This window comes from Aulostomus chinensis, chromosome 1 (genome assembly GCF_037954235.1).
Source record: "Aulostomus chinensis isolate RoL2024-O1b breed Wild chromosome 1, RoL_Achi_v1.0, whole genome shotgun sequence".
Lineage (NCBI taxonomy): Eukaryota > Metazoa > Chordata > Actinopteri > Syngnathiformes > Aulostomidae > Aulostomus > Aulostomus chinensis.
This window is the reverse complement of record NC_141320.1, coordinates 67873667-67885713: the sequence shown is the minus strand read 5'-3', so window position 1 is coordinate 67885713 and position 12047 is coordinate 67873667. Positions and strand designations below refer to the sequence as shown.

Here is a 12047-nt window from a genome sequence, read left to right as displayed (position 1 = left end):
GCACCGTGGTACAGTTCTCAAACCCAACAGCTGGGACAAACGGCTCAGTCCCTGGAGAGGGCGTGGCGCTGCTCCAGACTGGAAGAGTCAGGTGGGATCTGGCTGGAGAGCCTTAAAACTCAGACTAGAGCAGCTGATAACTGATCATGAATACAGGAGAACCAGAACCAGCCCAGGCTCCTCTTCAGCACTGGAGCCAGACTGGCAGCCCATCATGGCTCTGAGTCTCCAGCCTGGCTCTTCTCCTCTGTTGCTCCCTCATGGTGGAATGGACTTCCCAACTCCATGCGACCCTCAGAGCTCCTTTTACCTTGAAGAGCCGTTTGAAGGCTCAACTGTTCAGGGAACACGAGGCCCTCAAACCTGAGCCTCCTACTGGTCCTCAGGGTGGACCGAGTCAGGAGGTCAGAGACCGGCTCTTGGTGAACACTCAGCACTGACAGTGGTGGAGGCATTGTTGATGTTGTGATCAGTTGTGGTTCCATTATATGAAGAAAAAAAAAAGGCTTTTCTGCTGCCACTAGGTGGCAGCACCTGCAGGCATCAAACTTGAAGCTGTCTGTCACACTGACTTAACTTTCTCCCTCCAGTCTAAATTCTTGCTCGTGTTAGGACAGAAGCGTCTGCTGAATGAACTGTGGAGTTGTAGCTGGAGCAATGAACGGTTCCAAGGACCAAATTCATCTCCCGCTGCCATGGGCTGGCGCCAGGCTCACCTCAGAAACTTTCAACCAGCAGTTTCCAGCACTTGGATTTCTCAACTTCATGAATTAACAGGAAGCAGTGTTGCTGCGGGATTGGAACAAATTTGAAGGGACTGCACAGGTGGAACCAGCCCACGAGCAACAGCCTCACCTGGACCTCCACTTCCTGCTGTCAATCACAGGCCAACTACATCCAGGTGTCATGTCCAACGCTCGCGTTTCAGTAGATCACATGCGGAGTATCGTGGATCACCTTCTGCGAGGTTCTCTCTGACTGTGGAAACCAAGGAGGCCTGAGGGAACCGTCCCAAATGTTCTACTGTCCAGTCACAGCCTCTCATGGGAGCTGGTACCGCGTCCTTCACAAGACTGAGTTCACCTCAGTTTCTTCATCAGTGTCGGACCAACATCTGAAACGCGTTGGAAGGAGGCGGGCACTTATTTTACCTAATATGGTCATGTGCCCTGCAATGCATATTTTTGAAAGAAAAGGAACAAAAGAGCTCAACACAGTCCTGCCAGCAGCAGGGAGAAGGCGTAGTGTTCCCTCGTCATGAGCTGGTTGCTGCGACAGTGAGGTCATCACTTGAGGGTGGTGACTGCGCGCTGATGTCATCGTGTGCTGCTGCCATTTCATTTATGATGACTGTTATTGTTGTCCTGTCAGCTACAAACCAAATCCATCAAACTCCAATGAAACGAATCAAATGCAGTCAGATGTGAACTAATAAAGCTTTAAAAAACTGACCCTTCTGACCCCTGACAGAGGTCGGCTACGGTGACAGCGATCACCCTCAGGCCGCCATGGCACCATCCTGATTGATGATTCGTTCAACTTCGGTGGAATCATGGGAATTTATTACATCAGCATTTGCAGCAGAAACAGTTTAAAATTCCAGCGGCGACGCCCCTCCATCATCACGCCGCCCCCACCCCCACCCCCGTCACCCTCCAACATGGCCTACAAACCAACAGTAAACCATCAACGCGGAGTCAACTCCTCTGAGTCTTTATGGTCAACTGCCATCGCCTCCGTTAAGTTAGCCCTCTGGAAGTATTCACTACAATCCCACCATGCACCGGGGTGTGGGGGGGCAGGGCAGGGCGGCGAAGCAGCAGAGAAGAAGAAGACAACGCAGAAGAACAGGCACGTTGGAATACTGAGTGACCAGAGTCCTAAAACGGCGGGACGGCGAGCACGCCACTTGACTGACACACACGCCCAGCTGGATTCTTGGTTGTTTTTTTGTCCCTCCACTTTCGTCCGAGGGAAGCAGGGTTCTCCCCGTCGGCGAGCGGGACCCTCAGATGATCTCGAACGTCTTCTTCAGTTCCACGATCAGCTGCCAGTCCGATTTCTGCATCTCGTCTCGGAACCAGTTCTTCAGCGCGTCAATCGATGCCCGCGTGATCTGAAATGCACAGAGCACGTCATCGCCATCAACACCGCAGCTCCAGACAGAAAACACGGAACGTTGACAGCGGCCTGATATGGGCCGCGGTCTCAGCCGGCGCCGCAACTGAGAACTAAACTAGAGCGGAACATTCTGACATTTGAGAAGGGTTGCACTTTGCAGTTATGAGGGCAATGATGACAACAACAAACATGGCGCCCCTTTAAACAAACGCCACATGAAGGAAAGGTCAGGTATCATGCTGGCTTCGAGGGAACTAGCACGGGTATGACAGTGACATCACAATCACTTGCCCAATGGCCAATATCGTGTAAACGCTCGCTGCTCTCCCACTGAGCTGCGACAGTCATGCGTTTTGTGTTTTCCGCCCCGCCCCCATCCTCACCTTGCTGACAATCATGTCGGTGGCTTCAAAATGGCGTCCATACATCTTGGGCGCCTCGCCAGGGATAGGTTCGATCTTGACACAGATCTCCTGACCTTTCTTGGCGCTGTCCACTGACTTGTGGTTGACCTCGATGCTGGTGACCACGCCGATGTCCACGAACTGAAACACGCACACATACACACTACGTCAACACACCCACCCACACCCACACCCGCCCTGAACAGAAGGCCACTCACCCCTTTACTGGGGACGCAGAGCGGCGTCCCCTGGTGCAGGACACCAGCCTCCACAGTCACGCCGATGACGATTGGGTCTCTGGAGTTGAAGATAAACTGAGGGAGGACGCGCAGCTTGACCGGGAAGACCGCCACGTGCCTGCAAACACACCACAAACATGCTGTGAGGACGTGGCACAGACACGTGGGGGTGGGGGTGGGGGGGCTCGTACTTGAACTCATCCTGCTTGGCCTTCTTGTAGTCCTCACGGTATTTGGTGAAGGCGTCAAACAGGTGGTAGATGATCTCGGCCGAGAAGATGCGGACACCGAGGCTGTCAGCCATGTCCTGACTGTCCCGCTCCACCTTCACGTCAAACGCCAGGATGACAGCAAACCTGTACGCATCATCACACGTCAGTGCTCACACACACCACGGCGCGCTTGATGTTGACAAGGAGACGAGGCTGACACGAACATACTGGGGGTCGTGCTCCAGCATGGTGGACGCCTTCATCACATCCTTCTTGTGTACTGGTCCGATGTTGATGCCGGCGTACTACAGACAGGGTCAGAGATCAAGAGGACAGATGGGGGGACAGACAGACCTGGTATGTGAGGACAAACACTTACAGGGACCTTGGACGTCCTGAGGAACTCCAGCAGGGCCTCCAGGGATCCCAGTGTTGAGGCCTGAACATAGACACCTTTCTCCTCCAGTTTGATGCAGCTCAGGGTCCGTTTGAGCTCTCGCACCAGTTCATCCTGGAGACACACCAGTCACTAAGTGGGACACCCCCCGTCCCTGCAACTGTCCAAAGTGTGTGTGTGTGTGTGTGTGTGTGTGTATTACCCTAAGAACGGGGACCTCGTCATCCTTGAGGGCCACCAGCAGGGGAAGTCCTGCCAGTGCCTTCTCCAGGTCTTTCCCCAGGATCTTGACCCCCTGAGAAGTGGACACCTCCTTGTGCTTCTCGTACTGGTTCTACACACACACACACACACACACACACACACACAGTATCAGCCAGGGTTCAGTGCCACTTGGCAGTGAGCTGACCAGCAGCCGGTACCTTAACACGGAGCTCCTTGAGTGGTGGTGGAAGCAGCAGTCCTCGAATCTGCGTGACGATTGGTCCTTCCACACCAGGAACGATGATGGTCTCACCCTCGCGCAAGCGCCCGTTAATCAGGATGACATCAATAGTTGTCCCCATGCCAGGCAGTGCTTTGACCTCCATCACCTGTGCCCGCAGCTCATCACAATGTGCTAAGCGGCGTGCTAGCATGGTCTGTGTCAGCTCCACCAGCAATGCGATTAGGTTCCCCATCCCATCGCCGCTGTGCGCCGAGGTAGGAACCAGCGACACAAATGTCCGTGGGTCTTTGTTCTCAAAGAACAAGGCGGCGTTCAGACCCTGAGGACAAGGAGGGTCACTGCACCATGGCATTCTCATGCTCAACTGTGACTGGTCGATGATTGATGATGCAATACCTGCTGGGCGAACTCCACGATGACGGCCTTCGCTCGCTCGTCAAACTCATCCTTGGTGTTCTTCTTCTGCTTTTTTAATGTCGTCACAACGTCAGTCTCTGGACTTTTCTTCCAGTCATAGAGTCGGTCTATCTGGAGACGGACAACAACGTGAGAAGCAGTCAACCAGGACAGAGACAAATGCTGACAGGTGTTGCCCAGCAACCTTGTTGAGGGCAACGATGAAGGGACACTTCTTGTCCTTCAGCAGGTTGATGGACTCCAGTGTCTGTGGCTCCAGACCATGCATGATGTCCACCACCAAGATGGCGATGTCACATAGAGAGCTCCCACGGTTCCTCAGATTACTGACGATGTACCCAGGCCACAAAGATAGACACCAGTTACCATGGAGACACAAGTTAGAGAAGACACGTAATATTCTTGCTAACTCATTATCCTCGCATGGTTGCTAGCAAAACAATAAAAAAAAAAAAAAAAACAGTCCTGAGTAGTGACGTGACCTTTAATGGCAACCAGGTCGTCCTTGCGTTGGACCTCATTGACTTAGGTACCTGAAGGACTCGTGTCCCGGCGTGTCGATGATCAGCATGCCTGGAATCTTGATGGACTCTTTGTCGAACTGCACAAACAACAGAGCTGTTGATACTCACTGCCAACATGACCGTACGTGCGTGTACATGCACGTGTGTTTGCTCGTACGCTTTTGACCATCCTCGTCTGCTCTTCAATCGTCTCCTTGGGGACATTCGTGGCACCAATCTGCTGAGTGATTCCTCCTGCCTCACTGTCCTGGACGTGCGTGTGGCGCAGCTGCACAGGTCACATGATCAGTCAGAGAGATGAGTCACTCCCCAGTGAGGAGTCTCAGTCCCCAGTGAGCAGTCAGTCACGGGTAGAGTTGGGTATCGTTCGGATTTTACCGATTCCGATTCTCAGTATCGATTCCTGTTCTCAACGATTCTCGATTCCTGTTCTCAACGATTCTCGATTCCGATTTTCAGTATCGATTCCTGTTCTCAACGATTCTTGATTCCTGTTCTCAACAATTCTCGATTCCGATTTTCAGTATCGATTCCTGTTCTCAACGATTCTTGATTCCTGTTCTCAACGATTCTCGATTCCTGTTCTCAACGATTCTTGATTCCTGTTCTCAACGATTCTCGATTCCGGTTCTTTGAGATGGGAGTCAGCAGGTCACCGCCTCTTCATCAGGAGAATCTTTGTTTGAAAAGCCTTCACACAGGCCAGGTCATTCCTCCACACGGCCAGTTTAGCCGATCAAAGCTCTGCAGCCTAGACGGATGGACATGGATATGATGGCGGTGGACTGCTGGCTGGGGGCGTGGCTGCTTCACGTAGCAGCAGCAGGTTGTGACTGCTAACGTTAGCATCATTAGCGCCCGTTCACCAACTATAAACAGACCCAGTCTGAAGAGCTGCTCGTCTGTCACTGAAGCAGGTTTGTTCAGAAGGAGACGACCATCATCGGCACCTACCGGATTCTGGCAGCAACGAGGAGCTGCTGGCTGATGGTGAAGGTTGACCGTCCAAAGGGGAGGAAGCGACGGAGCAGTAGAGCGACCCCCCAGTTGAACTCAGTCCACTCGCTAATTGTTGCACCAGGCAGGCCGAGGTGTTCGTCATGTTTGAGGCGGTCCTCCTTCGGCAGCAGCTGTTCTACAGATGTTGCTCTGTGCGACTCCGTCCTCTTCAAATTAAAATGAAGCCAGACTTCCCAGCGTTTTTTGCGGTCCACGTTCAGACGAGTGACGTTCTAGCCATCGGACGCACAGAGAACGCACAGGTACCGAGAACTGGTTCTCAGTACCTATGCGTTCTCTACCCAAGTCACCAGGGAGGAGTCAGTCACCAGGGAGGAGTCAGTCACGAGTCAGTCACCAGGGAGGAGTCAGTACCTTGTCCAGGATTTTGGTCTTCCCTGTATCCACATGACCAAGCACACAAACCACCGGCGCCCTCAGCGTGTCCACATCGACATTCTTCAGGTTCTCAGCCCTGCGTTTCTGTGGTAACCAACAGGAACCAGTCAGAGGCAGGTGAAGAGACGAGCCGCCGGGCCAGTGATGTTCCCGCCCACTCACCTCAATCCTCCGCCTGGCACGGTCATATAGGCGCTCCTCCTTTGTTCTCCCATCATCATCCTCGCTCTCACTGCTCTCTCCCTCGCTCTCCCTCGCCGTCCTTCTCTTCCCCTGGCCTGTCACCACCTCCATCGACTCCTTCTCTTCCTCCTGTGCTTCTTCACTCTCATCCTCATCCTCCTCATCTTCCTCATCCTCCTCCTCCTCCTCGTCATCTTCCTCCTCATCCTCCTCACTGCCAGCGAGCTGCGGGGGGGCAGCAGCCTCCCCCTTCACCTCAATGTGGACTTTCTTCAGCTCTGACAGAGATTCAGTCACATGTTAACCAGCCGTCATGTCTGGGCGTCTTCATTGTCTGTCCACTCCTCACCTTTCTCCTCGTCGCTGGCGATGGCCTCCCAGTCGTCCACGGCAGCGTCTGGCTTCACCTCTGCAGACACACGCCATGTTAAACGCTGCACCATCGATCCTGCACACACATGCCCCTCCAACTCCTCACCTGGCTCCTTTGCTGGTGTCCCCGCCTCCGTCTCCATGGCAACAGGTTCAGGCATCTCAGATGTTGGGGAGGTCACCTCTGAGGTCTCTGGGAGGGCAAAGATGGCATGTGAAATCAACTCACGCAAGTCTGGATTGAATGACCTGAACCAGGGGTTCTCAAGGTACATGAGCTCCCTCTAGTGGTATGTGGAAGAATCCCAGAAATGTTTTATTAAAAATTTAAAAAAGTCATACATTTAAAAAACAAACGACACCATCGAAAATGGCTGATGGAAGCACATAACTTGAGGATAACCTACATTACGTTATTCCTTCCTTGTGATATTTAGTGTCAGACCGTTATGTGCTGACTAGCTGCTAGCGTTAGCTGCTAACATTAGCAAAAAAGGAGGACAGAGTGAGGAGCTGTGACTCTCCGAGAGCTTTTCTGAGGCGGTGCTTGTTGTAAAACCTTTGAGAACCACTGATCTGAGCCGACGTGTGAGCGGCGAGCAGCCTCGGGTACCTTCAGAGGTCTGGGCGTTCTTCTTCTTCTTCCACTTGTCCCCATAAACTGGCTTTTTCTTTGGCAACGAGTCTTTGGATGGCACCTCAACACCTACACACACAAACACACACTGTGTTAGATCGAAAAGTACCTGAGGCTTTTAATTTGGAAAGCCACGTATGGCCTCCTCTCAGGAGCAGGGTGGGACGTGATTGGCAGCGCTCACCCTGAGCCTGCAGCACCTTCAGCGTGGCCTCAGCCCGAGCTCGCGCCTCCCGCTGGGCTTTTGTCAGCAGCTTGCCTTCCTTCTTCAGACGCTCCTTCCTCTCTTTCTCCTTTTGCTTCTTCTTCTCCTTGCGCTCCTGCTCCAGCCGCTCCTGACAGTGAAGGTCAAAGGTCGGGCTGAGGGAGGAGCCTCAAAAGAAAGGAGGAGAAAAAGAGGAGTTTGGGGTTTACCTGCTCCTGCCGCTGCTTCTCCAGCTCTTCCAGCCTCTTCAGTTGCTCTTCCTCCTCCTGCTTGGCTCGCTCCTCCTCCTGCATCAAAATAAGGCTGTCAGAGGACCACAAAAGGTCATGCCCCCAGGTGACCCAGACCTCCAGGAACAAGGGGTCACGCCCCGCCCAGGTGACCCTGAAATGTGTCGATGCTGCTGTGCTTCAAACAACAAGATCTCAGTGAGTGCTGGTGTGTGTGGTGATGAGGGTCAGCATGTGGGATAGGACTACAATTCCCAGCATGCCTCTGTCCCGTCCCTCTGCACCCACCTCCTTCATGCGGGCCAGTGCCTCCTGCATAGCCTTCACTGTGGCCTTGCTGGGTCCCTTCTTCTTCTCCTTCTCCTCCTTCTCCCCCTTCTTCTTCTTCTTGTCCTTCTTCTTCTTGTCGCCCTCGGCTTCGTCTGAAGGACCAAACAGTCAAACTCCACTCAGGAAGACACAAATGTCCAGCAGGAGTCACATCTTACCATCAGCCACTGGCTCCGCCCCTTCCTGTTCATATGCTGCTCCTGGGAGGGGTGGGGCTTCTGTGGGGGTCCTCTCTGGTTCCTTCTTGGTCTCCATGGGGACCTCCTTGTCCCTTTTCTTCTGCTTCATCCTATCCTCCTCCTTCTTCTTCTTCTCCCTCTCCTTCTTCTCTGCCTTCTTCTGCGCTGCCGTTTTGATCTTGAAGCTTCCATCGTCCTCCTGCTCTTCATCCTCGCTCTTCGCAGCTTTGCCTTTGTTCTTCTTCTTGTCTCTCCTGGAGATGAACTCCTCCTCATTGTCAGACTCCTCCTCTTTCTCTCCTTTCTTCAAGTCATCATCCTCCTCTTCATCAGAGCCTGAGGGTTTTTTGTCACCTCTCTTTTCTCCTCTGGTCTTGAAGCACAAGAGTGAGCCGCTGTCGTCATCAGACTCAGATGCAGCAGCGGGAGGAGGCGGAGCCTGAAGAAGCACAAGCAGAAGTACTACAGACAGAGAACTACATCTCAGGTGGATACTGCAGGCTCCTCAGGTTCCAGTGGCCTCACCTTCTCCTGCTTGCCATTCCTCTCGTTGTCAACCACACCTTCGCCACCATCGCCCTCCTCATCCTCAGGGCTGAATTCGCCCTTCTTGCCCTTCCTGGTCTTCTTCTTCTCTGCTCTGGGAGGCTCCACACTCCCATCTTCCTCTGTGGTGTCAGGTTTCTGAGCAGAGACAAAAGAATGAGATGAACTCACCGTGTGGAGGATGGGCCTATGATGTCGGCGGCACCGGCCTGCTGATGGGTACCTTGGCCTTCCCGCCCGCCGTCTCCAGCGACATCTCCTCCAGCTCCTTCAGGATGTCGTCCTCGCTGTGGTGGAGACACGACTCAGTAACCACAGACAACAGAGCAAACACAGGAGGGAGGGAGGCGTCTTACTCAAAGTCCTCTTTCTTGGCTCCTTTCTTCTTCTTCTTCCCTTTCGGCTCCTTGGAGGCTCCGGCGCCTTCAATCTCCGCTGCCAGAGCGTCGATGTCGATGTCGTCATCTTTGGCACTGATCAACACACGGCAATCAATCAGTAGGGTTCACGGCCGGGAGGAGATAAACCCTTCGACGGTCCCTCGCCCACGACCCGCCAGCTCACGCACAGCTGCTGACAAGCCAATTCCTGCGGCATCAGCCCTCTGTTCCTGCCCTGCAGCCACCGGCGCTCACACAACCCCCCTGCTGGTCCCAGCCAGGACCGCCAGTTTGTCTGTCTGATACCATTCACAGGGTCAGAATCAGATAAGGACGCACCGACGTACACGTCTCAATGGCTCCGCCATCTTGGACCGCCAACAGTGAACATATGATGAGTTCTGAAGCCATGATGGACTTGGGCGAGTTGTTGCCAGCGACTTGTCATAGTTCAGTCGTACCATGGTTGTTAGCGTGTGACGTTTGAGTGCCCTTCGTCAGGACCAACTGCATTCACTGAGGTTCGGCCCGAGTGACGTCACCACACCTAGATCCAAGATGGCGGACCAGCTTGCACATGTGCCAAAAATAAAGGCAAATCTGTCAGCACTGCTAATGTGGTAGCATCTGACTGGCACGTTCAGAGAAACCAGTCGCAGCCGCTAGCAGCCACCGACCAGTCACGCAGCGGATCGATGTCGATGTGACGCACCGTTTACGGCCAATAAATGACGTGTCTCGCGGCAGTAGTGCAGGTGCGCGGTAACTAGCTACAGGTGAGCGGCTGCTCGCGTTACATGTAGCTGTCAGTTCACGAATGAGTTCTAGACGAGCTAAAGTGTTAGCACCGAGCTTCACATGTCACACATGAAGTTGAGCTGCAGTCACGAAACAGGAAGTTAAAGCGTTAGAGTTTGTTTTCTACTCGGGTTTCAAGGGAGAGTCGAGCAAAAAGCTAACATGGCTAACAGGTGACGAGCCTGCTGGCCCGGCAGCACCCTGCGACCCACTCTCACAGGTTCAGGTCGCCGCAGGTGAGCCCGCCTCGGCCGGCCTGCTCGGCGCGGGACTCTTCTCACGCCAGGACGTTAAGCGATCACCTGCAGCGATCTCGCGGCCGCCGACTCGTGGTTAGCAGCAGCTAGCCTCTAAGCTAACTGGGGACCAGCGCAGCTAACGGGCCTAGGTGATTCTAACGCGGGGGCGGGGGGTCACTGCCGCCGCGTGCCGACCGCCTCGATGAGCCGGGCGGTGCATCCTCTACCTGTCCTCTCCCGATTTCTTCTGTTTCTTCCCCATCCTGCCGCAGCGTCACGTCTGTAGGTCCGCTAGCCGACACGCCGCTCGGCTCACATCAGTAGATCGTCTCCTGCTGCGGGGCGGAGGAGGGCTCCCACGGCTGGCGTCCTGCTGCTCCACGTCCTCACAGACGGAAGTTGCTGCCCGACACTTCCGGTGATCCGGGAAAACAACCACTTACGGTTGACCGTCGAGGATATTAAATGAGGTTCATTAGTGCCAGGACATGTAGCTCCGCTGGTGTGGCGCATTCTGCTGCTGACGTAAGACGTGCGCGTCCCTGATCCGGTGAACTCACTCATCAACGTGACCGAGCTCGTCCTGCCCGACACCCGCGGAGTGACACCTCTTGTTCTTGGCTCTGCGCATGCGTCATGACGAGGTTTCTGATTTGATTTGGTGGTAAATTCATTCATTCCAAGAGTTGAAAAACACAATTTAATTACAGAACCCTCACCCAAAAAAGGATTTTTTCTTTTTTTGCTGAATCTTTACTATGAACAATGGTGGAGGTGATCAGGAGATTCCAGGTGGTTGATGTGGAAACAAGAAAAAACAATAATATTAACAATAATGATAATAATAATAATAGCAGGAGTAATAATAATGATAATAATAATAATAGGAGTAATAATAATAATGATAATAAAAGGAGTCATCATAATTAAAGCTGCAAGCAGCGTTGTTAGGGCCTGAGCCCCTGCGCGGCCTGTGGCCGCGTCCTTGACACCGGCCTGAATCCCAGGGTGTCTTGGTCAGATCTGGAGGCCTTGTAGTTTAGGAGATAGAAGCCTGAGTCTGATCGGACAGTGAGAGCAGAGCTGAGAGCTGGCCCTTTAAGAACCCCTCCCCCACTGCTCTGTCTTTGATCTGTGCTAGAGTGAGAGCAGAGCTGAGAGCTGGCCCTTTAAGAACCCCTCCCCCACTGCTCTGTCTCTGATCTGTGCTAGAGTGAGAGCAGAGCTGAGAGCTGGCCCTTTAAGAACCCCTCCCCCACTGCTCTGTCTCTGATCTGTGCTAGAGTGAGAGCAGAGCTGAGAGCTGGCCCTTTAAGAACCCCTCCCCCACTGCTCTGTCTTTGATCTGTGCTAGAGTGAGAGCAGAGCTGAGAGCTGGCCCTTTAAGAACCCCTCCCCACTGCTCTGTCTCTGATCTGTGCTAGAGTGGAGAGCAGAGCTGAGAGCTGGCCCTTTAAGAACCCCTCCCCCACTGCTCTGTCTTTGATCTGTGCTAGAGTGAGAGCAGAGCTGAGAGCTGGCCCTTTAAGAACCCCTCCCCACTGCTCTGTCTTTGATCTGTGCTAGAGTGAGAGCAGAGCTGAGAGCTGGCCCTTTAAGAACCCCTCCCCCACTGCTCTGTCTTTGATCTGTGCTAGAGTGAGAGCAGAGCTGAGAGCTGGCCCTTTAAGAACCCCTCCCCACTGCTCTGTCTTTGATCTGTGCTAGAGTGAGAGCAGAGCTGAGAGCTGGCCCTTTAAGAACCCCTCCCCACTGCTCTGTCTTTGATCTGTGCTAGAGTGAGAGCAG

The 12047-nt window shown here is 53.6% G+C and overlaps 1 protein-coding gene across 1 annotated transcript; it reads right to left on the bottom strand.

Moving 5' to 3' along the window:
- Nucleotides 1-1532: 1532 nt before the first annotated feature.
- eif5b (eukaryotic translation initiation factor 5B) lies at nucleotides 1533-10813 on the bottom strand. Its single transcript, XM_086202706.1, has 25 exons — nucleotides 10487-10813; nucleotides 9199-9315; nucleotides 9066-9129; nucleotides 8822-8980; nucleotides 8276-8735; nucleotides 8076-8209; nucleotides 7767-7844; nucleotides 7537-7687; nucleotides 7329-7421; nucleotides 6822-6908; nucleotides 6693-6752; nucleotides 6323-6621; nucleotides 6137-6244; nucleotides 4920-5030; nucleotides 4772-4839; nucleotides 4423-4564; nucleotides 4218-4349; nucleotides 3796-4140; nucleotides 3576-3707; nucleotides 3356-3487; nucleotides 3205-3281; nucleotides 2956-3120; nucleotides 2744-2882; nucleotides 2505-2666; nucleotides 1533-2116 (listed from the first exon to the last, which is right to left on the bottom strand). The coding sequence occupies exons 1-25, from the start codon at nucleotides 10519-10521 to the stop codon at nucleotides 2009-2011; spliced, it is 3558 nt and encodes a 1185-aa protein (XP_086058832.1). The 5' UTR covers nucleotides 10522-10813; the 3' UTR covers nucleotides 1533-2008.
- Between the last annotated feature and the right edge of the window lie 1234 nt (nucleotides 10814-12047).